The 22,324-nt window shown below is 47.5% G+C and overlaps 2 protein-coding genes across 4 annotated transcripts in view; both read right to left on the reverse strand.

Moving 5' to 3' along the window:
* Positions 1–22,324, reverse strand: part of LOC136627321 (zinc finger protein 585A-like) — a 368,397-nt gene that overhangs the window by 322,958 nt on the left and 23,115 nt on the right. The gene's annotated exons all lie outside the window — the stretch shown is intronic.
* Positions 16,892–22,324, reverse strand: part of LOC136627323 (zinc finger protein 585A-like) — a 194,404-nt gene continuing 188,971 nt past the window's right edge. The window contains exon 6 of the mRNA XM_066602328.1: positions 16,892–20,483. Within this exon, the coding sequence (XP_066458425.1) occupies positions 17,371–20,483 (3,113 nt within the window). The 3' untranslated portion in view covers positions 16,892–17,370. The remainder of the gene's footprint in view (positions 20,484–22,324) is intronic.

Here is a 22,324-nt window from a genome sequence, read left to right on the forward strand (position 1 = left end):
TTACTTGGTAATTGCTCAACCCTTGACCGATCTGACTAAGAAGGGGGCCGACTTGGTAAAATGGTCGCTTGCAGCCCTAGAGGCCTTTAGTCATCTAAAAAGGGCATTTACGACTGCCCCGGTGCTAATACAGCCGGACGCGCGCCTACCCTTTTTCATTGAGGTAGATGCGTCTGAGGTGGGGACAGGAGCAGTATTGTCGCAGGAAGTCAGTGGGATATCTGGGTATAGCCCATGTGCGTTCTTTTCGCGGAAGTTTAGTTCAGCAGAACGCAACTACGACGTGGGTAACCGTGAGTTACTGGCGATCAAATGGGCTTTAGAAGAGTGGCGACACCATCTTGAGGGTGCTAGACACCCTATTACCGTGTATACTCATCACAAGAATTTGGTATATCTCGCCAATGCTAAAAGACTCACAGCTCGTCAAGCCAGGTGGGTGTTGTTTTTCGCCAGGTTTAATTTCGTCGTGACGTATATCCCAGGAGAGAAGAACGTAAAGGCGGACGCCCTGTCACGGAGTTTCGGGGTGCCGGAAAGTGAGACCATGACTCCCGAGAATATCTTGGTACCTGGCATGATGGTGGCAGCTATAGAATCTAACTTCGTCTCTCAACTACAGAATGCTCAGAAGGACGCTCCTTCGGGGGTGCCGGAGGGCAGATGGTTTGTGCCAGAGACCTTACGTCTTAGAGTCATGGATGAATCTCACTTGTCGGTTCTCGCAGGTCATCTGGGGTTCCAGGGAACCCTGGATCTTTGTTCTAGACACTTCTGGTGGCCAGGCATGTCTCAGGAGATCCGCAACTTTGTTAAGGGATGAGCTGTCTGTGCTCGCAATAAGAGTCAACGGCGTCCTCCAGAGGGTCCTCTGAGACCGTTGCCGGTACCTTCTAGTCCGTGGTCGCAGTTATCGGTAGATTTTATCACTGATCTACCGGAATCCCAGAAGCGCACCACTATCTTAGTGGTTATCGACCGGTTCTCAAAGATGGCACATTTTGTGGCGTTAAAGAAGCTACCTTCGGCAAAAGAATTTGCCAAGATTTTCGTAAAAGAAATAATTCGCCTACATGGGGTTCCCCAAAACATTGTATCTGATTGCGGTGTTCAGTTTGTGTCGCAGTTTTGGCGTACCTTTTGCAGAAACTTGGGAACGTCCCTTTCCTTCTCCTCAGCATTCCACCCACAAACTAATGGTCAGACTGAGCGGAAGAACCAAGATTTAGTGCAATATTTACGGTTGTTTGCTGGCAAAAAGGCTCATCAGTGGGCAGAGTTCCTGCCGTTGGCAGAGTTTGCACTAAACAACCGCACTTGTTCTTCCACTGGGGTATAACCATTCTTTTGTGTATACGGTCAGCATCCTCGCTTCCTTACAGCAATCCCTACTCCATCTGTCTGTCCTGCAGCTGATGTCGCCACAGATACGGTGCAGGGAGTATGGAAAGAGGTACAGAAAAACTTGGAAGCAATGGGGGCTCGTATGCAGTTGCGTAGTGAGAAGAGTCTGTCTGTATCTGAACCTTACAGGGTGGGACAGAAAGTATACCTGTCTTCTAAAAATCTCAAATTAAGGGTCCCATCCTTGAAGCTGGCGCCGCGTTACGTGGGTCCCTTTGTCATCACACGTGTGGTGAACCCGCTCGCCTACGAACTGGGTTTGCCAGCTACATGGAGGGTTCACAGGGTGTTCCATAAGTCTTTATTGAAACCTCTTGTCTCTTCAGTGAGGCCCACCCTGGTCCGGGATGAAGTTGAATACGAGGTCCAGGAGATCCTGGATTCTCGCCTGTGTCGGGGAACCTTACAATATTTGGTGGCCTGGAAGGGCTTTGGACCAGAAGATCATTCCTGGGTGGTCGCACATGATGTTCATGCTCCAGTTTTGGTGTGGCAATGCCACCATCTGTTTCCAGATAGGCCTGCATATGGTGGCAGTGTCCCGGAGGTCCCCCGTCAGAGGGGGGGTAATGTTACCATGCGGCGGCTGCTGGGGCCGCGGGTGGTTGGTCGGCGTGGTGCGTGTGCTCATGGGTCCGGGCGGCGGCGTGCGCGCGGTCGTCTATGATTGCAGCTCTATGCACGAGTCCCTGTTATGGAATTCTGCTGGGAGGTGTCGCCTCCCCTTCTCCGTCCCTGGGCGGAGGCTTCTGTTTATAAGGCTGGCAGTGAGGTCCATTCACTGCCAGTTATTGGTTTCTGTTCAGTGTGCTAGCTTCCTGCCTCTGTCTGTCTCCTGTGTTTTAGCTTGTGTGCTTTATCTGCCAGGTTATCCATCTGCCTCGGTCTGCCTGTATTTCCTGTTGGTTTTCTTCATCTGCCCTTCCTGTCGGTATTCTACCCTGTTCCATCTTGGTACGCCAGCATCCCTCCTCGGTCCCTAGCGAGTGTAGGGACCGCCGCCCAGTTGCCCGCCTGGGGTTAGCCAGGAGTGGAGGCAAGTAGGCAGGGACAGGGGTTGCGGGTAAGTTCTAGGGCAACCCAGGCTGGCGTATCATCGGGTAGGATACCATAACATCTATCTCCTGGGGTGGTGGTGGCAGCGTTGTCGTCCGACATCTCCGACCAGGTTCTTGCTGCTCAATCGGGTGCTCCGAGTGTCCTTCCTGAAGGGAGGTTGTTTGTACCCAGTGCCTTACGCTTACTTGTTTTAGAGAAAGTTCATTAATTTGTCTTGGCAGGCTACCCGCGTGTTCGTGGCACGTTGGAATTGTGCAGACGTCTCTACTGGTTGCCGCAGATGGCCCGGGATGTCAGACGTTTTGTCGAGTCTTGTTCAGTTTGCGCTCAAGGGAAGAATGTCAGGAGACGGCCCGAGGGCCCTATTCTGGCACTCCTGATGCCATCCAGACCATGGTTGCACTTATTCATGGATTTTGTCATGGATCTTCCGGTTTCTCAGGGACACTCGGTCATATGTGGATGTCAAGACAGATGATGTATTAAGGAAGACTCCTACAAATTAAGGAAGGCTTCTAGGGATTGGTTCTGTCTTTCACTGCCTCTTCCTGCAGTTTATGTTCCAGTACAAATGATGTGTTTGTGATGTGAGTATATTGCTATGTCAGGTGAATGATTCATGTATAACACTTGGAGGATCTCTTGGTAATTTCTACTTTGCCTGAGATAGTTCTCCAGGTGATTGGGCGGATGATTACTTTCCTGGTGGACTCAGGAACCACCAGGACATTAATACATCCCAATATGTACCCAATATAAAAATGTAGTAACAGTCATATCATGGTAAGAGGGGGTTAATGGCCAGACCCACAGGGAACCCCTCTCTGAACCCGTTCTAACAGACCCAGAGACAAATAAGCCTGTGAAATGTCAGATTATATTGTCTTGAATATGTCCAGTAAATTTGTTGACATGAGATGTTATGACAAAATTAGGTATACCTTCACCAAACGTTCATTGCCGAGCAGCAACGCTGAGCAGAAGAGGAGCAGAGCTGCCACGAGGAGTGAGTAAATATGTGGGTCTCAGGATGGGTGGGCCACTGTGGGATGTCACTATGACACTGGGGGCCACTGTGGGATGTCACTATGACACTGAGGGCCACTGTGGGATGTCACTATGACACTGAGGGTCGCTGTAGGATGTTACTATTATACTGGGGGCCGCTGTGGGATGTCACTATTAGACTGGGGGGAGCTGTGGGATGTCACTATTAGACTGGGGGGAGCTGTGGGGATGTCGCTATGATACTGGGGGCCGCTGTGGGGTGTCACTATGATACTGGGGGCCGCTGAGGGTGTCACTATGATACTGGGGGCTGCTGTGGGGATGTCACTATGATACTGGGGGCCGCTGAGGGATGTCACTATGATACTGGGGGCCGCTGTGGGGTGTCACTATGATACTGGGGGCCGCTGTGGAGTGTCACCATTACTACTGGGGGTCGCTGTGGAGTGTCACCATTACCACTAGGGGGGTCACTATTACCGCTGGGGCCGCTGTGGAGTGTCACCATTACCACTAGGGGGTCACTATTATCACTGGGGCCGCTGGAGGGGGTCACTATTATCGCTGGGTAGTCACTATTATCGCTGGGGCCACAGCGGCCCCCAGTATCATAGTGACACCCCACAGCGGCCCCATGTTTACATGTGGCGGAAATGTGCAAAATTGTTTCAAAATAGACAATGTGCAGATTTTGACAGCTTTTTGGATGTGGAAATGCTGCAGAATTTTCCACAGAAATTTCCGCTGAGGACATTCTGCAGTATTTCCGCATCCAAAAAGCAGTTAAAATCTGCACATTGTCTATTTTTAAGTGTTCCTGTCCTTTTTAGAATGACGGAAGTAAAATCATATGTTGTGATAAGCTCTGCCCCCTGACATGTTGGAACTTTGCGATAAATAAGTGGGTTTTGGGTTGCAGTTTAGGCACTCGGTCTCTAAAAGGTTCGCCATCACTGTCCTAGAGGTAGTCTACATACTACTGTATGTGGATGACATCCTGCTGGCAGCAGGCAGTGAGGAGAATTGTAGGGGGGAGAAACAATCACACTCTTGAGGTTTCTCTATGAGCAAGGCCATAAAGCAAACAGAAAGAAACTCCAATACTGTCAGCAAACGGTTAAATATTTGGGGTATAACCTGTCAGATGAAGTTAGAAATTTAGAAAAAATTAGGAAGCAAGCAATTCTGGAGGTCCCAAAGCCACAAACAAATTATTTCCTTTTTTGAGAATGACAAACTTCTGGAGAGCCTGGATCCCAAATTATGCATCTCTGACAGCGCTTACCAGACTCATCTATGATGAACCCCTGGCTGCAGCTGATAGGATCCAGTGGGATGCGCCCTCTAAGGAAGCTTTTGTCAGGTTAAAGCAGACTCTGGTGGGCACATCAGTCTTGGGGGCTGCCGCACTACAGCAAGCCCTTTGTGCTAACTGTTGACTCAAGGGAAGGATATATGACCTCTGTGTTAACTCAGGAACACGGTGGGAAACAGATCATTGGCATACTACTCTTCCAGACTGCATCCAGTGGCCGAGTACTCCCACCAGGGGCGTAACTACAGAGGATGCAGGGGATGCGGTTGTACCTGGGCCCAGGAGCCTTGGGGGCCCATAAGGCCTCTCTTCTCCATATAGGAAGCCCAGTAATATGAATAAAGCATTATAGTTGGGGGCCCCATTCCAGGTTTTGCATTGGGACCCAGGAGCTTCAAGTTACGCCTCTGACTCCCACCCTGCATACTATCTGTAGTAGCGGCAGCTGAAGCAGTCAGATCTTCTGCCACTATAGTGCTGTTCACCCACTCACACTGAAAGTACTGCATGCAGTTAATTATACTCATATCTTAGTCCTTCCAGACATCTCTCCTGCATTACACTACTGCTCTCACAGCCACACCTGACAATTAGAGATGTACTACACTCCATTAATCTACCTTACTGCCTATTTCTTTAGACGGTACTCCATACAACTGTCTAGGAGAGATGGCACATAAGGTGTTACCCAGACCAGGATATATCTCTTGTAGATGCTGTATACACTATTTGTAGATGGGTAATTCAATAAGAACTTCAATGGCACGGATGCCACTGCATGCTGTGGTTACACTAGAAGAGACCATAATAGCTTGGTCCTTGCTAAGGCACTACTCTGCACTAAGATGGGAGGAGTAAGGCATAGAGTCCCAAATCAAAGAAAATTCCCATCATCAAAGCCACCGATGCATTATTGATAAACTGCTCCAGTATTACCTAATAGCAATGCACATAGCCTTGATGTCCGATCGCTGTGACAAGGCGATCATGAGCTGGATTTGTAGTTAGTACGAGTGCCGCCAGAGGAGCGATCGCGGATGCGCGCGTCGCGCCGTGATGTAAAGGCGTCCGTCACATGATAGTGACGTGGCGCTGAATGATGTGGAGCTCTGCGTCATGTGGTCCGGTGTCATTCATAAATACGTAAGTAAGTGGCGTGATGCCGGTTGTCATGGAGATGCCGGTCACATGATTAGGAGAAGTCCGATCATGTGACTGCTTAATAGGAAGGATAGATATCAAATTACTGATGTATTTGAGAGGGCGGCACTAGGTAAAAGTAGCGCTGAATCCTGGGAAATATAACATCCCAATATAGAGTAAATTAATCAGTGTTGATAATAACAGACTATTGGTAGGATCGTCACACTAATTGGGACAGTTATTTGATGAAAGAACTGCACAATGTAATAGTAATTGGTATAGAATAATATCAAATTATGCATAAAAGTCATCATTTGACTAAAGGGTGCTGTGTGGTTAAAAACATACTGTTACCATGCAGGGCGGCGCTGGGGCCCGCGGTCGGCGCGCGCCGCTCCGATGTCGGCTCCGGCGTCCCGGAGCTCTGCAGTCGGGGCTCTCCTGGTGGCGTAGGGCAGCCAGCGTGTGGCGGCGTGGGCGTGTCCGCCCGTAGGGTGCCGCCCGCTCTCCCCCACCTTCCATATGCAACAGTGGGAGAGTCGGCTCCTCCCACTCTCTGCCCCTGGGCGGAGGCTTGAAGTTAAAAGGCTGGCAGTGACCTGAGCTCACTGCCAGTTATTGGTTCTGTTAGCTTCTAGTCAGGTCTGTCTCAGTCTGCTCTAGTTGCTAGTCAGTGTCCTTCCAGTTTGCCTGTGAGCTCCATCTCCAGCCGTGCTCTGCTTGTAAGTTCTGTTGGTCTGTTCCACCTGCCTCTTCTGTCAGCAACTCTGTCCCCCGTTAGTTAGTTCCATCTAGGTAGTCGCCAGGTCCCTAGCGAGTGCAGGGACCGCCGCCCAGTTGTCCGCCTGGGGTTAGCCAGGGCCGAGGCAAGTAGGCAGGGACAGGGGGATGCGGGAAGTTCAGGGCACCCCACCTGGCGCTCGAGGGGCAGAGTGCCGTAACACATACGCGATGAGTTGATGGCATGATGACCAGTGATGCAGAATTATGCGTCACTGTGTTAATAGAGCAGGAGGCTCAAAGCACCTGGATGGTAGTATTTGTATGTATAGATTTCAATTGTAAGTTATTGCATAGCACCCTACTGATGAAAAAAGCAGAATATGATAGAATATAACCCTATTACTTATGGCACAATTACAGCTTGGTTAACAGAGAGGCTTCTATATATATAAAGTAGGCGGGGTTTTTTTGCATGGGAAACATTGGTCAGTTGGGCACATATCTGGGGACAGCAGATTAACAGTAGACCCAGACACACTCCGGGTCCAGTTACAGCATTGTGTGAGCTGATAGGTCATTCTCATAGGGAGGTATTTGTGAGGTAGCTGTGAGATCATTCACCGTGTAGGAGCTTCCCTTGAGCATGCTCTATTAATTCTTGACTTGTTGTCCAAACACAAAGACATTCCTTTTGGCCATGCAGCTGTAACTTGAGGCCTGAAGATGTCTTTTGCTAGTCAAATCTGGTTTGACCTGGTTTTGGACACAATATACTGCTCCTTCAATTCTTGCGGGGAATGTTCCCTTCCCCTCATCTTAATATCTTCACAGCTTACAACAGAAAATACACAAAATGGCGAACCTCTCATAGTCATTCTCCCACAAGGAGTTAAATGAAACCTTTTCTATATACCAGAGAGTAGTATGAGATAAGACAAACAGAAGATAAGATGGTCTCTCAGACCACTTCCCTTGCATTTCTTCTCACTGAAATCATAGAGGCTTCATTGTATATTTATAGTTACACCTTAAAAGGTGTAACTTATGTTAATCCTTTTTAGTGGTAGCCTGTCATGTATTGTAATTATTCTTGGAGGTAGATCCTTTCCTGTGATGTCATTTATGGTATATAAACCACATACACCTTGGAATAAATTAGAAATCATTTGATACCGCAACAGGCTGGTGTTATAGTGAATTATAATTGATAGCAAGTGTTAGTTAGACACCATCGGGATACTGATTTATGTCAATTATGATATAACCTGTGCTAATCTTTTTGTCAATTCACTCCCTGCACGGTATGCAATATAATGAGGTTGCTGGATAAATGATTGGACTATTATTAGACTACATACTCTAATTTGTGCATAAATCCCTATTGGTAATATTTGCTTTGGGTCTTTTCTCTACAATTGGAGTTCCTCCATAGGATAAAAGTAAATAAATGTAAATACTTCAAATGTAATCAGATGTGAAAATAGTGGTTTGGATTATACAATTACTCCATTGTTATCATGAACGGGACTATTTTATAATATTATTATCGCGCTGTGGGAGAGTATATATCCTGTGGTTTCAGTCTTCTCCATTGCATTGCTGGTATGCCGGGCTATCCGTATATATGCGGCGCCCTGGCAATCGCGGCAGCGGGTTGCCATTAAGACGTGTTGCTCCTACGTCACGGGCATATGTGTCCGGATGTACGTGGCTTGCGGTGTCCCTGTGTGCCCGTGCGCATGCGTCTCTCGCCCAACACTCACGAGACCTCGTTACTATGGAGGCTTTGTTACCGGATGCTTATTGGAGCAAACAGGATGAGCCCTAAGAAGAGGTAGGTGAAAAAACGAATATAAAAGCCCAGATCCGCACCATACTTACCATCTCTGTCCATTTGATATGTGACAGCCATACGGGCTGGTCTATATGTGCATCATAGGTCTCCATCCTGATGAAACAACCACATTATCTGGGTTGTGGAAACGCGTAGATGGGGGTGAAGGAGTTAGAATAATCTACCTGGCTCCTCTGTATTATTCTCTGGCAGTGTAGGATGAATCATCAATAAATGCCTTATTCCAATTAGAGATAGAGGTCTGAAGTGACATTGAAAATTGGACTATCATAAATATCATACATAATATTAGCCATCTGTCTATCTCCATTAAGACCTGGATATTTCCAGGCCCACCCAGATGTCCTAACGTATATACTTGCAAACTAGCTGTGAATTCATGATCTTGGATACACCAGTCAGCATATTTACCAATAAGTCCTGGGGGGGCTATATGAGTATAACATCTACTATGTTAACATACACAATTATATGCATGTTGCTTCATTAAAAAACCCCTGGGACACCAGGAGTAACTCTCATTGACATTTTGTAAACTCTCCATCTCCACGTGGGTTGCTTTAACAATATAGCTACCATAGTGGAGTCAATTTGTAGTATTGGTTTACAACTAGAGATGAGCGAGCACCAAAATGCTCGGTTGCTCGTTACTCGGGACGAAAATTTTGCGATGCTCGAGGGTTCGTTTCGAGTAACGAACCCCATTGAAGTCAATGGGCGACTCGAGCATTTTTGTATTTCGCAGATGCTCGCTAATGTTTCCATTTGTGAAAATCTGGGCAATTCAAGAAAGTGATGGAAACGACACAGCAACGGATAGGGCAGGCGAGGGGCTACATGTTGGGCTGCATCTCAAGTTCCCAGGTCCCACTATTAAGCCACAATAGCGGCAAGAGTGGGCCCCCCCCTCCCAACAATTTTTACTTCTGAAAAGCCCTCATTAGCAATGCATACCTTAGCTAAGCACCACACTACCTCCAACAAAGCACAATCACTGCCTGCATGACACTCCGCTGCCACTTCTCCTGGGTTACATGCTGCCCCCCTCCCCCCCCCCCCCCGCCCCGCACGACCCAGTGTCCACAGCGCACACCAAAGTGTCCCTGCGCAGCCTTCAGCTGCCCTCATGCCACACCACCCTCATGTCTATTTATAAGTGCGTCTGCCATGAGGAGGAACCACAGGCACACACTGCAGAGGGTTGGCACGGCTAGACAGCGACCCTCTTTAAAAGGGGCGGGGCGATAGCCCACAATGCTGTACAGAAGCAATGAGAAATATAATCCTGTGCCACCGCCATCAGGAGCTGCACACGTGGGCATAGCAATGGGGAACCTTTGTGCCACACACTATTCATTCTGTCAAGGTGTCTGCATGCCCCAGTCAGACCGCGTTTTTTTATAAATAGTCACAGGCAGGTACAACTCCGCAATGGGAATTCCGTGTGCACCCACAGCATGGGTGGCTCCCTGTAACCAACCGGCTGTACATAAATGTATCCCATTGCAGTGCCCTGGACAGCAGAGCTAATGTCAGATTAAATGCAGGTGGGCTTGGGCCCACACTGCATGCCCCAGTCAGACTGGGGTTCTTTAGAAGTGGACACATGCAGTTACAACTCCGTGTGGACCGACAGCATGGGTGGGTCCCAGGAAGCCACCGGCGGAACATAAATATATACCATTGCAGTGCCCTGGACAGCAAAGCTAATGTCAGGTTTAATGCAGGTGGGCTTCGGCCCACACTGCATGCCCCAGTCAGACTGGGGTTCTTTAGAAGTGGACACATGCAGTTACAACTCCGTGTGGACCGACAGCATGGGTGGGTCCCAGGAACCCACCGGCGTTACATAAATATATCCCATTGCAGTGTCCAGCACAGCTGAGGTAATGTCAGGTTTAATGCAGGTGGGCTTCGGCACACACTGCATGCCCCAGTCAGACTGGGGTTCTTTAGAAGTAGACACATGCAGTTACAACTCCGTGTGGACCGAAAGCCTGGGTGGCTCCCTGGAACCCACCGGCGGTACATAAATATATCCCATTGCAGTGCCCAGCACAGATGAGGTAATGTCAGGTTTAATGCAGGTGGGCTAAAAATTAATAGGATTACACTGTAGACGAGGGCCCAAAAAAATTGGTGTACCAACAGTACTAACGTACCTCAGAAAAATTGCCCATGCCCAACCAAGAGGGCAGGTGAAACCCATTAATCGCTTTGGTTAATGTGGCTTAATTGGTAACTAGGCCTGGAGGCAACCCAGTTAAAATAAAAATTGGTTCAGGTGCAAGTTTCAACGCTTTAATGAGCATTGAAACGTATAAAAATTGTTTACAAAAATTATATGACTGAGCCACAAAAATTATATGACTGAGCCTTGTGGGCCTAAGAAACATTGCCCGTTCGGCGTGATTACGTGAGGTTTCAGGAGGAGGAGCAGGAGGAGGAGGATGAATATAATACACAGATTGAGGAAGCTAAAAGGTCCCCGTTTTTGATGGTGATAGAGAACGATGCTTCCATCCGCGGGTGCAGCCTACGTATTGCTTAGGTATCGTTGATGTCCGCTGGTGGAGAAGAGAAGACTGGGGAAATCCAAGCTTTGTTCATCTTGATGAGTGTAAGCCTGTCGGCACTGTCGGTTGACAGGCGGGTAGGCTTATCTGTGATGATTCCCCCAGCCGCACTAAACACCTTCTCTGACAAGACGCTAGCCGCAAGACAAGCAAGCATCTCCAGGGCATACAGCGCGAGTTCAGGCCACGTGTCCAGCTTCGACACGCAGTAGTTGTAGGGGGCAGAGGCGTCATGGAGGACGGTCGTGCAATCGGCTACGTACTCTCTCACCATCCTTTTACAGTGCTCCCGCCGACTCAGCCTTGACTGTGGAGCGGTGACACAGTCTTGCTGGGGAGCCAGAAAGCTGTCAAAGGCCTTAGAGAGTGTTCCCCTGCCTGTGCTGTACATGCTGCCTGATCTCTGCACCTCCCTTGCTACCTGGCCCTCGGAACTGCGCCTTCTGCCACTAGCGCTGTCGGATGGGAATTTTACCATCAACTTGTCCGCCAGGGTCCTGTGGTATAGCATCACTCTCGAACCCCTTTCCTCTTCGGGTATGAGAGTGGAAAGTTTCTCCTTATACCGTGAGTCGAGCAGTGTGTACACCCAGTAATCCGTAGTGGCCAGAATGCGTGTAACGCGAGGGTCACGAGAAAGGCATCCTAACATGAAGTCAGCCATGTGTGCCAGGGTACCTGTACGCAACACATGGCTGTCCTCACTAGGAAGATCACTTTCAGGATCCTCCTCCTCCTCCTCCTCAGTCCATACACGCTGAAAGGATGACAGGCAAGCAGCATGGGTACCCTCAGCAGTGGGCCAAGCTGTCTCTTCCCCCTCCTCCTCATCCTCCTCATGCTCCTCCACCTCAACGCGCTGAGATATAGACATGAGGGTGCTCTGACTATCCAGCAACATACTGTCTTCCCCCGTCTCCGTTTCCGAGCGCAAAGCGTCTGCCTTTATGCTTTGCAGGGAACTTCTCAAGAGGCATAGCAGAGGAATGGTGACGCTAATGATTGCAGCATCCCCGCTCACTATCTGGGTAGACTCCTCAAAGTTTCCAAGGACCTGGCAGATGTCTGCCAACCAGGCCCACTCTTCTGTAAAGAATTGAGGAGGCTGACTCCCACTACGCCGCCCATGTTGGAGTTGGTATTCCACTATAGCTCTACACTGCTCATAGAGCCTGGCCAACATGTGGAGCGTAGAGTTCCACCGTGTGGGCACGTCGCACAGCAGTCGGTGCACTGGCAGATTAAACCGATGTTGCAGGGTGCGCAGGGTGGCAGCATCCGTGTGGGACTTGCGGAAATGTGCGTTGAGCCGGCGCACCTTTCCGAGCAGGTCTGACAAGCGTGGGTAGCTTTTCAGAAAGCATTGAACCACCAAATTAAAGACATGGGCCAGGCATGGCACGTGCATGAGGCTGCCGAGCTGCAGAGCCGCCACCAGGTTACGGCCGTTGTCACACACGACCATGCCCGGTTGGAGGCTCAGCGGCGAAAGCCAGCGGTCGGTCTGCTCTGTCAGACCCTGCAGCAGTTTGTGGGCCGTGTGCCTCTTCTCTCCTAAGCTGAGTAGTTTCATCACGGCCTGCTGACGCTTGCCCACCGCTGTGCTTCCACGCCGCGCAACACCGACTGCTGGCGACGTGCTGCTGCTGCTGACACATCTTGATTGTGAGACAAAGGTTGCGTTGGAGGAGGAGGAGGAGGGTGGTTTAGTGGAGGAAGCATACACCGCCGCAGATACCAGCACCGAGCTGGGGCCCGCAATTCTGGGGGTGGGTAGGACGTGAGCGGTCCCAGGCTCTGACTCGGTCCCAGCCTCCACTAAATTCACCCAATGTGCCGTCAGGGAGATATAGTGGCCCTGCCCGCCTGTGCTTGTTCACGTGTCCGTTGTTAAGTGGACCTTGGCAGTAACCGCGTTGGTGAGGGCGCGTACAATGTTGCGGGAGACGTGGTCGTGCAGGGCTGGGACGGCACATCGGGAAAAGTAGTGGCGACTGGGAACCGAGTAGCGTGGGGCCGCCGCCGCCATCATGCTTTTGAAAGCCTCCGTTTCCACAAGCCTATACGGCAGCATCTCCAGGCTGATAAATTTGGCTATGTGCACGTTTAACGCTTGAGCGTGCGGGTGCGTGGCGGCGTACTTGCGCTCAAACACTTGCGCTAGCGACGGCTGGACGGTGCGCTGAGAGACATTGGTGGATGGGGGCCAAGGACAGCGAAGGTGAGGGTGTGGGTGCAGGCCAGGAGACGGTAGTGCCTGTGTCCTGAGAGGGGGGTTGGATCTCAGTGGCAGGTTGGGGCACAGGGGGAGAGGCAGTGGTGCAAACCGGAGGCGCTGAACGGCCTTCGTCCCACCTTGTGGGGTGCTTGGCCATCATATGTCTGCGCATGCTGGTGGTGGTGGCTCCCCGGCTGATCTTGGCGCGACAAAGGTTGCACACCACTATTCGTCGGTCGTCTGCACTCTCAGTGAAAAACTGCCAGACCTTTGAGCACCTCGGCCTCTGCAGGGTGGCATGGCGCGAGGGGGCGCTTTGGGAAACAGTTGGTGGATTATTCGGTCTGGCCCTGCCTCTACCCCTGGCCACCGCACTGCCTCTTCCAACCTGCCCTGCTGCTGCACTTGCCTCCCCCTCTGAAGACCTGTCCTCAGTAGGCTTAGCAAACCAGGTGGGGTCAGTCACCTCATCATCCAGCTGCTCTTCCTCCGAATCCTCTGTGCGCTCCTCCCTCGGACTTACTCCAATTACTACTACCTGAGTGATAGAGAACTGTGTCTCATCGTCATCGTCCTCCTCACCCACTGAAAGCTCTTGAGACAGTTGCCGGAAGTCTCCAGCCTCATCCCCCGGACCCCGGGAACTTTCCAAAGGTTAGGCATCGGTCACGACAAACTCCTCCGGTGGGAGAGGAACCATTGCTGCCCATTCTGGGCAGGGGCCCGAGAGCAGTTCCGGGGAGTCTGCCTGCTCCTCAGAATGTGTCATTGTAATGGAGTGAGGAGGCTGGGAGGAAGGAGCAGCAGCAGCCAGAGGATTCAGAGTTGCAGCAGTGGACGGCGTAGAACTATGGGTGGTCGATACATTGCTGGATGCACTTTCTGCCATCCACGACAGGACCTGCTCACAGTGCTCATTTTCTAATAAAGGTCTGCCGCGTGGACCCATTAATTGTGAGATGAATCTGGAGACGCCAGAAACTTGTCTCTCTCCTAATCCCGCAGCAGTCGGCTGCGATACACCTGGATCAGGAGCTCGGCCTGTGCCCACACCCTGACTTGGGCCTCCGCGTCCTCGCCCGTGTCCACGTCCTCTAGGCCTACCCCTACCCCTCAGCATGGTGTATTACTAGTAGTGCAGAAACAGAACGCTGTAATTAAATGTGCCGCTTATTGGCCTGTGGTTGGAGGCTGACTTTGCTTACGGAACGCACAGCAGAGCCAGGAAATAATTTTGCGCAAGCCTGTAGTGAGACCTAGGTGCGTATGACTGAGCTAGTGGAATTCACAGCGCAGAAGCAGTCAAGTGTCCAAAGGCCACTAGTAGGCCTTAAGTATTTTACTTCTATTTTTTGAACAGCAGAGCTGAGACAGTAGACAGATACTGTACGCAGCGTATATATGTATACTGTTTCAATGTGGACAGGATGACGGCGGTGATGTAATGGGCACCGCAGAGCCAGGAAACACTTTTGCGCACGCCTGTAGTGAGACGTAGGTGCGTAGGACTGAGATAGTGGACTTCAAAGTGCAGAAGCAGTCAAGTGGCCAGATGCCACTAGTAGGCCTTAAAGGGGTTGTCTCACGGAAAGCATCAAAATTTTACCTTACCCCATTCCCCCTGTCACCCCCCTGGCATAAAATAGCAAATTAAAGCAGTTTTTAAACTGCTTTCTACTCACCGATCCGACGAAATAAGGACTTTAAAAGATCTCCTCAAGATGGCCGCCGGTCCTTTCCCAGGGATGCACTGCGGTTTTCTCCCATGGTGCACTGCGGGTCTTCTCCCATGGTGCACCATGGGCTCTGTGCGTTCCATTGCCGATTCCAGCCTCCTGATTGGCAGGAATCGGCACACGTGACGGGGCGGAGCTATGCGATGACGCGTAGAAGGGGGAGGAGCCAGAACGCTGCTCGTGCCTGGACCAAGCAGAAGGGGAGAAGACCGCACAGCGCAAGCGCGTCTAAAAAAGCAGGAAGACATCAGAATTAGACGGATCCATGGCGACGGGGACGCTAGCAACGGAGCAGGTAAGTGAATAACTTCTGTATGGCTCATATTTAATGCACGATGTATATTACAAAGTGCATTAATATGGCCATACAGAAGTGTATAACCCCACTTGATTTAACGAGACAACCCCTTTAAGTATGTTGCTTCTATTTTTTGAACGGCAGAGCTGAGACAGTAGACAGATACTGTAGGCAGCGTATATATGTATACTGTTTCAATGTGGACAGGATGACGACGGTGATGTAACGGGCACCGCAGAGCCAGGAAACACTTTTGCGCAAGCCTGCTGTAACGCTTAGCTGCGCATTAATTAGGACTACTACCCCCAGCAGACACGCAGTACACTGAGGACGGTCACAGGCAGCCCAAATATAGTTTTTTTTCCCAAAATTTGTTTGAAAAAGCCCACTGCCTATATAGACAGTATATCTCTTTCACCTTTCCCGCTGTCCCTGCCTCACCAGTACTGGCCCTATACTATGTACAATGACTGCAGACTGAGGACGCAATGGTCTGCACGGCCGATATACAAAAAAAAAAAAAAAGTGCAACGCTGCTAAAAGCAGCCTCAACAGTACTGCACACGGTCAGATGTGGCCCTAAGAAGGACCGTTGGGGTTCTTGAAGCCTAAAATAACTCCTAACACTCTCCCTATAGCAGCCCCGGCATCAGCAGCACTTTCCCTGATCTCTGTCAGAATGCATCTGTGGCGAGCCGCGGGAGGGGCCGATTTTTATACTCGGGTGACACCTGATCTCGCCAGCCACTCACTGCAGGGGGGTGGTATAGGGCTTGAACGTCGCAGGGGGAAGTTGTAATGCCTTCCCTGTCTTTCTATTGGGCAGAAAAGCGTGCAAATTTCTCAGGGAAGAAAATGAAAGTGACTTGAACATCGCGTGGTGCTCGTCTCGAGTAACGAGCATCTCGAGTACCCTAATACTCGAACGAGCATCAAGCTCGGACGAGTACGTTCACTCATCTCTATTTACAACTTATATATGTCAATATTTATTATTGCGGCTGTTTTATATCTAGAACTGCCACGCAGGAGCTAATTCATATTATAGGCTAATTAGTCTCAAAAGTATCAATAATTATTTTTGTTATGATCCCGTAAAAAATATATAGGATCCAATAGGATTTTCTCCTGAATGGGCTCCTATTGATGTCACATGAACTAATAGGTTAATGATATAATTGCTTTGGGATATTATTATCTATCCAATGTATTATACTCAGGTGTAGAGCAGGACATTGATATCATTTGATATTAGTTGAGAGGTTAAATCAACAAATTGTATACTGCTCAATAGGCAAAAACTACAAAATCACCTCTAACATTTTTAATTAGTGTGTGACTACAGTCACATAAAAGATTTATTACATGGATACGCCATTTTTAATAAGTTATAATAAAAGTTACATTTTATAATTAGTGGTCCTTCAGTGACATTTGCACCCTGATATGGACTATTATGCCACACCAGCTTTCCCAAGTTATCACTTATGTATAAGACTCTTAGCTCTCCTGAAATCTGGAGTGTTCAGAGCTCATCTGAGTGTGAAACATGTAGGGTTTTGCTTTATCGGGCTGTGCGCCCCAAGTTGTATAGTCCTGTATAAATAAAGTCTGATATGTTACACTGAAGTTGTAGAACCTTCCCCATGTGATCACAGCTGTATATTACTGTGTGCGACTCTTCCTAGTATATGACCCCATAGTGATGAGATGGAGGGGAGACGCCCTTGCTGGGCTCAGTGGTGAAAACATCATCTAAAGGAAGAATAAAGATTGGCTTAAAGTTATACAAGTAAACTTTTATGAACAGTTAGAAACAAGTTTAGAGACGCAGTTATATGTATCAGTGTGAAATATTCTATGTACACGGGTGATAATAAAGGTGGGTTATCTGGGTGCTAATTTGTTTCTGACTAACAGCTCTTCATCGGTAAATACATACATTTCTTATTCATTACTTAGTGCTCTAAATTGCTTCCCTTTTCTTGTACCTTTCTTTTTCTTTACCTTTTTTGCATGGTTTGACAAAACAGGTTTAAAAAAATATCTTCCCTCCTGTGTGAGCTTTTTGATGTCGCAGTAACTGTGATTTGCGAGTAAAACATTTCCCACATTCTGAACAAGAAAATGGCCTTTCTCCTGTGTGAGTTCTCTTATGTATAACAAGGGCTGATTGTGCCCTAAAACATTTCCCACATTCTGAACAAGAAAATGGCTTTTCTCCTGTGTGAGTTCTCTTATGTGTAACAAGGGCTGATTGTGCTTTAAAACATTTCCCACATTCTGAACAAGAAAATGGCCTTTCTCCTGTGTGAGTTCTCTGATGTTTAGGAAGGTCTGATTTCACAGTAAAACATTTCCCACATTCTGAACAAGAAAATGGCTTTTCTCCTGTGTGAATTCTCTGATGTTGAACAAGGGCTGATTTTGCTATAAAACATTTCCCACACTCAGAACAAGAAAATGGCTTCTCTCCTGTGTGAGTTCTCTTATGTATAACAAGGCCTGATTTTGCTATAAAACATTTCCCACACTCAGAACAAGAAAATGGCTTCTCTCCTGTGTGAGTTCTCTGATGTTGAACAAGGGCTGATTTTGCTATAAAACATTTCCCACACTCAGAACAAGAAAATGGCTTCTCTCCTGTGTGAGTTCTCTTATGTATAACAAGGCCTGATTTTGCTATAAAACATTTCCCACACTCAGAACAAGAAAATGGCTTCTCTCCTGTGTGAATTCTCTTATGTATAACAAGGCCTGGTTTTGCTCTAAAACATTTCCCACATTCTGAACAAGAAAATGGCTTTTCTCCTGTGTGAGTTCTCTTATGTGTAACAAGGGCTGATTGTGCTTTAAAACATTTCCCACATTCTGAACAAGAAAATGGCCTTTCTCCTGTGTGAGTTCTCTGATGTTTAGGAAGGTCTGATTTCACAGTAAAACATTTCCCACATTCTGAACAAGAAAATGGCTTTTCTCCTGTGTGAATTCTCTGATGTTGAACAAGGGCTGATTTTGCTATAAAACATTTCCCACACTCAGAACAAGAAAATGGCTTCTCTCCTGTGTGAGTTCTCTTATGTATAACAAGGCCTGGTTTTGTTCTAAAACATTTCCCACACTCAGAACAAGAAAATGGCTTCTCTCCTGTGTGAGTTCTCTTATGTATAACAAGGCCTGGTTTTGTTCTAAAACATTTCCCACACTCAGAACAAGAAAATGGCTTCTCTCCTGTGTGAATTCTCTTATGTATAACAAGGCCTGGTTTTGCTCTAAAACATTTCCCACATTCTGAACATAGAGACGGGTTCTCTGCCATGTGAACTGTTCGATGTTTGACAAGGTCTGATTTCACAATAAAACATTTCCCACATTCTGAACAAGAAAACGGCTTCTCTCCTGTGTGAATTCTCCGATGTGTAACAAGGTGTGATTTATATCTAAAACATTTCCCACATTGTGAACAAGAAAATGGCTTCTCTCCTGTGTGCAATTCTTGATGTTGCAGTAAATTTTTTTTGTGAGCAAAACATTTCCCACATTCTGAACATGAAAATGGCTTCACTCCTGTGTGAATTCTCTGATGTGTAACGAGGTCTGATTTCCATGCAAAACATTTGCCACATTCTGAACATGAAAATGCCTTCTCTCCTGTGTGAATTTTCTGATGTTTAATAAGGTTTGATTTATATCTAAAACACTTTCCACATTGTGAACAAGAAAATGGCTTCTCTCCTGTGTGAAGTTCTTGATGTCGCAGTAAATTTGTTTTGTGAGAAAAACATTTCCCACATTCTGAACATGAAAATGGCTTCTCTCCTGTATGAATTCTCTGATGTGTAACAAGCTGTGATTTCCATGCAAAACATTTCCCACATTCTGAACATGAAAATGACTTCTCTGCTGTGTGATTTCCCTGATGCGCAACAAGGGTTATTTTCCTTGCAAAGCTTTTCCCACATTCTGAACAAGAAAACGGCTTCTCTTCTGTGTGAATTCCCTGATGCGTAACAAGCTTTGATTTATATCTAAAACATTTCCCACATTGTGAACAAGAAAATGGCTTCTCTTCTGTGTGAGTTCTCTGATGTTTAACAAGGTTTATTTTTCTTACAAAACTTTTTCCACATTCTGAACAAGAAAATGGCTTCTCTCCTGTGTGAAATTCTTGATGTCGCAGTAATTGTGTTTTGTGAGCAAAACATTTCCCACATTGTGAACATGAAAATGGCTTCTCTTCTGTGTGAGCTCCATGATGTCTAACAAGGGTTATTTTTCTTGCAAAACTTTTTCCACATTCTGAACATGAAAATGACTTCTCTGCTGTGTGATTTCCCTGATGCGCAACAAGGGTTATTTTCCTTGCAAAGCTTTTCCCACATTCTGAACAAGAAAACGGCTTCTCTTCTGTGTGAATTCCCTGATGCGTAACAAGCTTTGATTTATATCTAAAACATTTCCCACATTGTGAACAAGAAAATGGCTTCTCTTCTGTGTGAGTTCTCTGATGTTTAACAAGGTTTATTTTTCTTACAAAACTTTTTCCACATTCTGAACAAGAAAATGGCTTCTCTTCTGTGTGAGCTCCATGATGTCTAACAAGGGTTATTTTTCTTGCAAAACTTTTTCCACATTCTGAACAAGAAAACGGCTTCTCTCCTGTGTGAATTCCCTGATGTGTAACAAGGTTTGATTTATATCTGAAACATTTCCCACATTGTGAACAAGAAAATGGCATTTCTCCAGTGTGAATTCTCTGATGGCTAACCAGGGGTGCTTTACGACTGAAACATTTCCCACATTTTGGGCAAGAAAATGGCTTCTCTCCTGTGTGAATTCTCTGATGTGTAACAAGGACTGATTTCGCTACAAAACATTTGCCACATTCTGAACAAGCAAACGGCTTCTCTCCTGTGTGAGCTCCTTGATCTTCTCCCCTCCTGTGACATCTATTCTGCTCATCAGTCTGTGATGAATCAGAAGATGGGACCTGTATAAGAGGATCAGATGATGTATCTTTGCTGAGAAGGGCCGAGGGGATATCTGAGATAATGGCAGGTTTTTCAAATGTATCTTGTCTGACACCACGATCCTCTGCTTTAGTGTCTGCCGGTATCAGATCTCCCTCTGAGCTCCCGCTACCGTCACCTGCCAAGAATAAAGCCGATTATTCTTTAATACTATAGACTTTAAGAATGATTCTGATATTTTATAAAATTTCTATACAGATAACAAGTCATGTAGCAAAATGTAATCATCATCAATGGGTGCTTTTACATAGGCTGACAGCCACTAGCGCAATCACTGAAGAGAGCCATTATGGATGAATGTCTACCCATGTAAACACGGATCCTGACAGAGCAAGTGAATGAGAATCGCTCAACTTTCAAAGTCGCTTGTGATTGTCAGGGCAGAAAAAAATCATCAAAAACTACAGATGTGAATCAGAACTTATAAGTAACTAATTCTGGTTTCCATCAATAACATGGGGGTCCTGGGGGCTCTAAAAAAGGAACATGAAGAGTAACTTGCAGCAGAGTCCTCCACAAGCCTAAGGTTCCTGTCCCAACAGATATCAGAGCCCAAGCTACAGAAAGAGTATATTCCATACAGATGGAGTTCGGCCATTTCTGCACCAACATTAGTTTCTGGTTTTCCATAAAGAACTCATATAAAATCTCCCATGAAGCCGGATGTCAGTAACACACGGTGTGCAGCAAATATAGAACTGCTCATGTATAAAGACAGCTTAGTGCATACAGTAATTCTATATTCTGTCACCTCAGACCAGGACTAGGCTGGGAGCAAGGAGGCATGTTCCTTCCAGGCGGGGGTTTACGGTCACCATGTTTGCTACTTCTCTCAAAGGTACGGGGGCTCCTGCCACTACTAGTGCTGACAGTCTTACTGTACTACCGTGTCCCGCTCTTTCATAGGCTGACAGAGAGACCTCACTCCTCCCTCTCTCGCGCCCATCATTCATTCGGCGAGAGCTGCCTGTGATTGGCTGAGCATGTCGGACAATCACAAACAGCTCTTTTAAATCCCCACCTGCTGATAGCTCAGCACTAGAGAGACGGGGACAATGAGGAGAATATGGGGCTAGCCCCGGCAGCTGAAGGAAGGCAAGTATGTTTTTAAAACCACTTTTACTGGATTTTCAGGGAAGGGCTTATATTTAAATCAATCCCACAGCAAACTCCCAGAACTATTCTCAAGCTCCCAACCCAGCCCATCCGAACTGGAGAGGTCACAGGTTCAGACTCCACATATGGACAACCCAACATCTCCACTGCTAGGAGACCAATCTGTCCTCCCACCATCAGCATCAGAAGACTCCTCACTCTGCCTCCGATACGCCACTTTTTCTTTGTATTCAACATCTCTTTAAAGCAGAACTGCAATCTACACTATGCGGAATCAACGGCCAGATACATGATCTAGGACAACGTACTACGGACCTGAAACACAAGACAGATGACATAGTAGACGCCCTGGATGAGGAACGAGCTGGGGTGAAGATTACTCTGAGCGGATAGAAGCTCTAGAATGGAAATGTGAGGATCTGGAAGACAGAAGTAGACGGGCCAATAACCGAATCAGAGGTATGCCAGAGGCTATCACTAACATCCATGAAGCTGCAACTAATTTGTTATCTGCGCTGCTAACACAAGTCTCTCAAGAAAGCTTACGTATCATCTGTATCCACCGTGCCCTGGCCACACTTAACAGCCCAAATCTGCCAAGACTCTGCAAAACTCCATTATGGTGAGATGAGCGACGAGATACCAGCAGCCGCAGAAAATCTGACCGAGCTTCTGGGGCTTCCGAGGTCTGTCCAGATCTATGTGGATATTGCCCCAATCACTCTGGCTAAAAGAAGAAGTCTGAGTCCTTTCACTCAAGCTTTACAAGGAGCTAATATCCATTATAGATGGAACTTCCCCTTTACATTGAACGTGAAGATCAACCAGCAAATATATCATTTC

Source organism: Eleutherodactylus coqui, chromosome 5 (genome assembly GCF_035609145.1).
Source record: "Eleutherodactylus coqui strain aEleCoq1 chromosome 5, aEleCoq1.hap1, whole genome shotgun sequence".
NCBI lineage: Eukaryota > Metazoa > Chordata > Amphibia > Anura > Eleutherodactylidae > Eleutherodactylus > Eleutherodactylus coqui.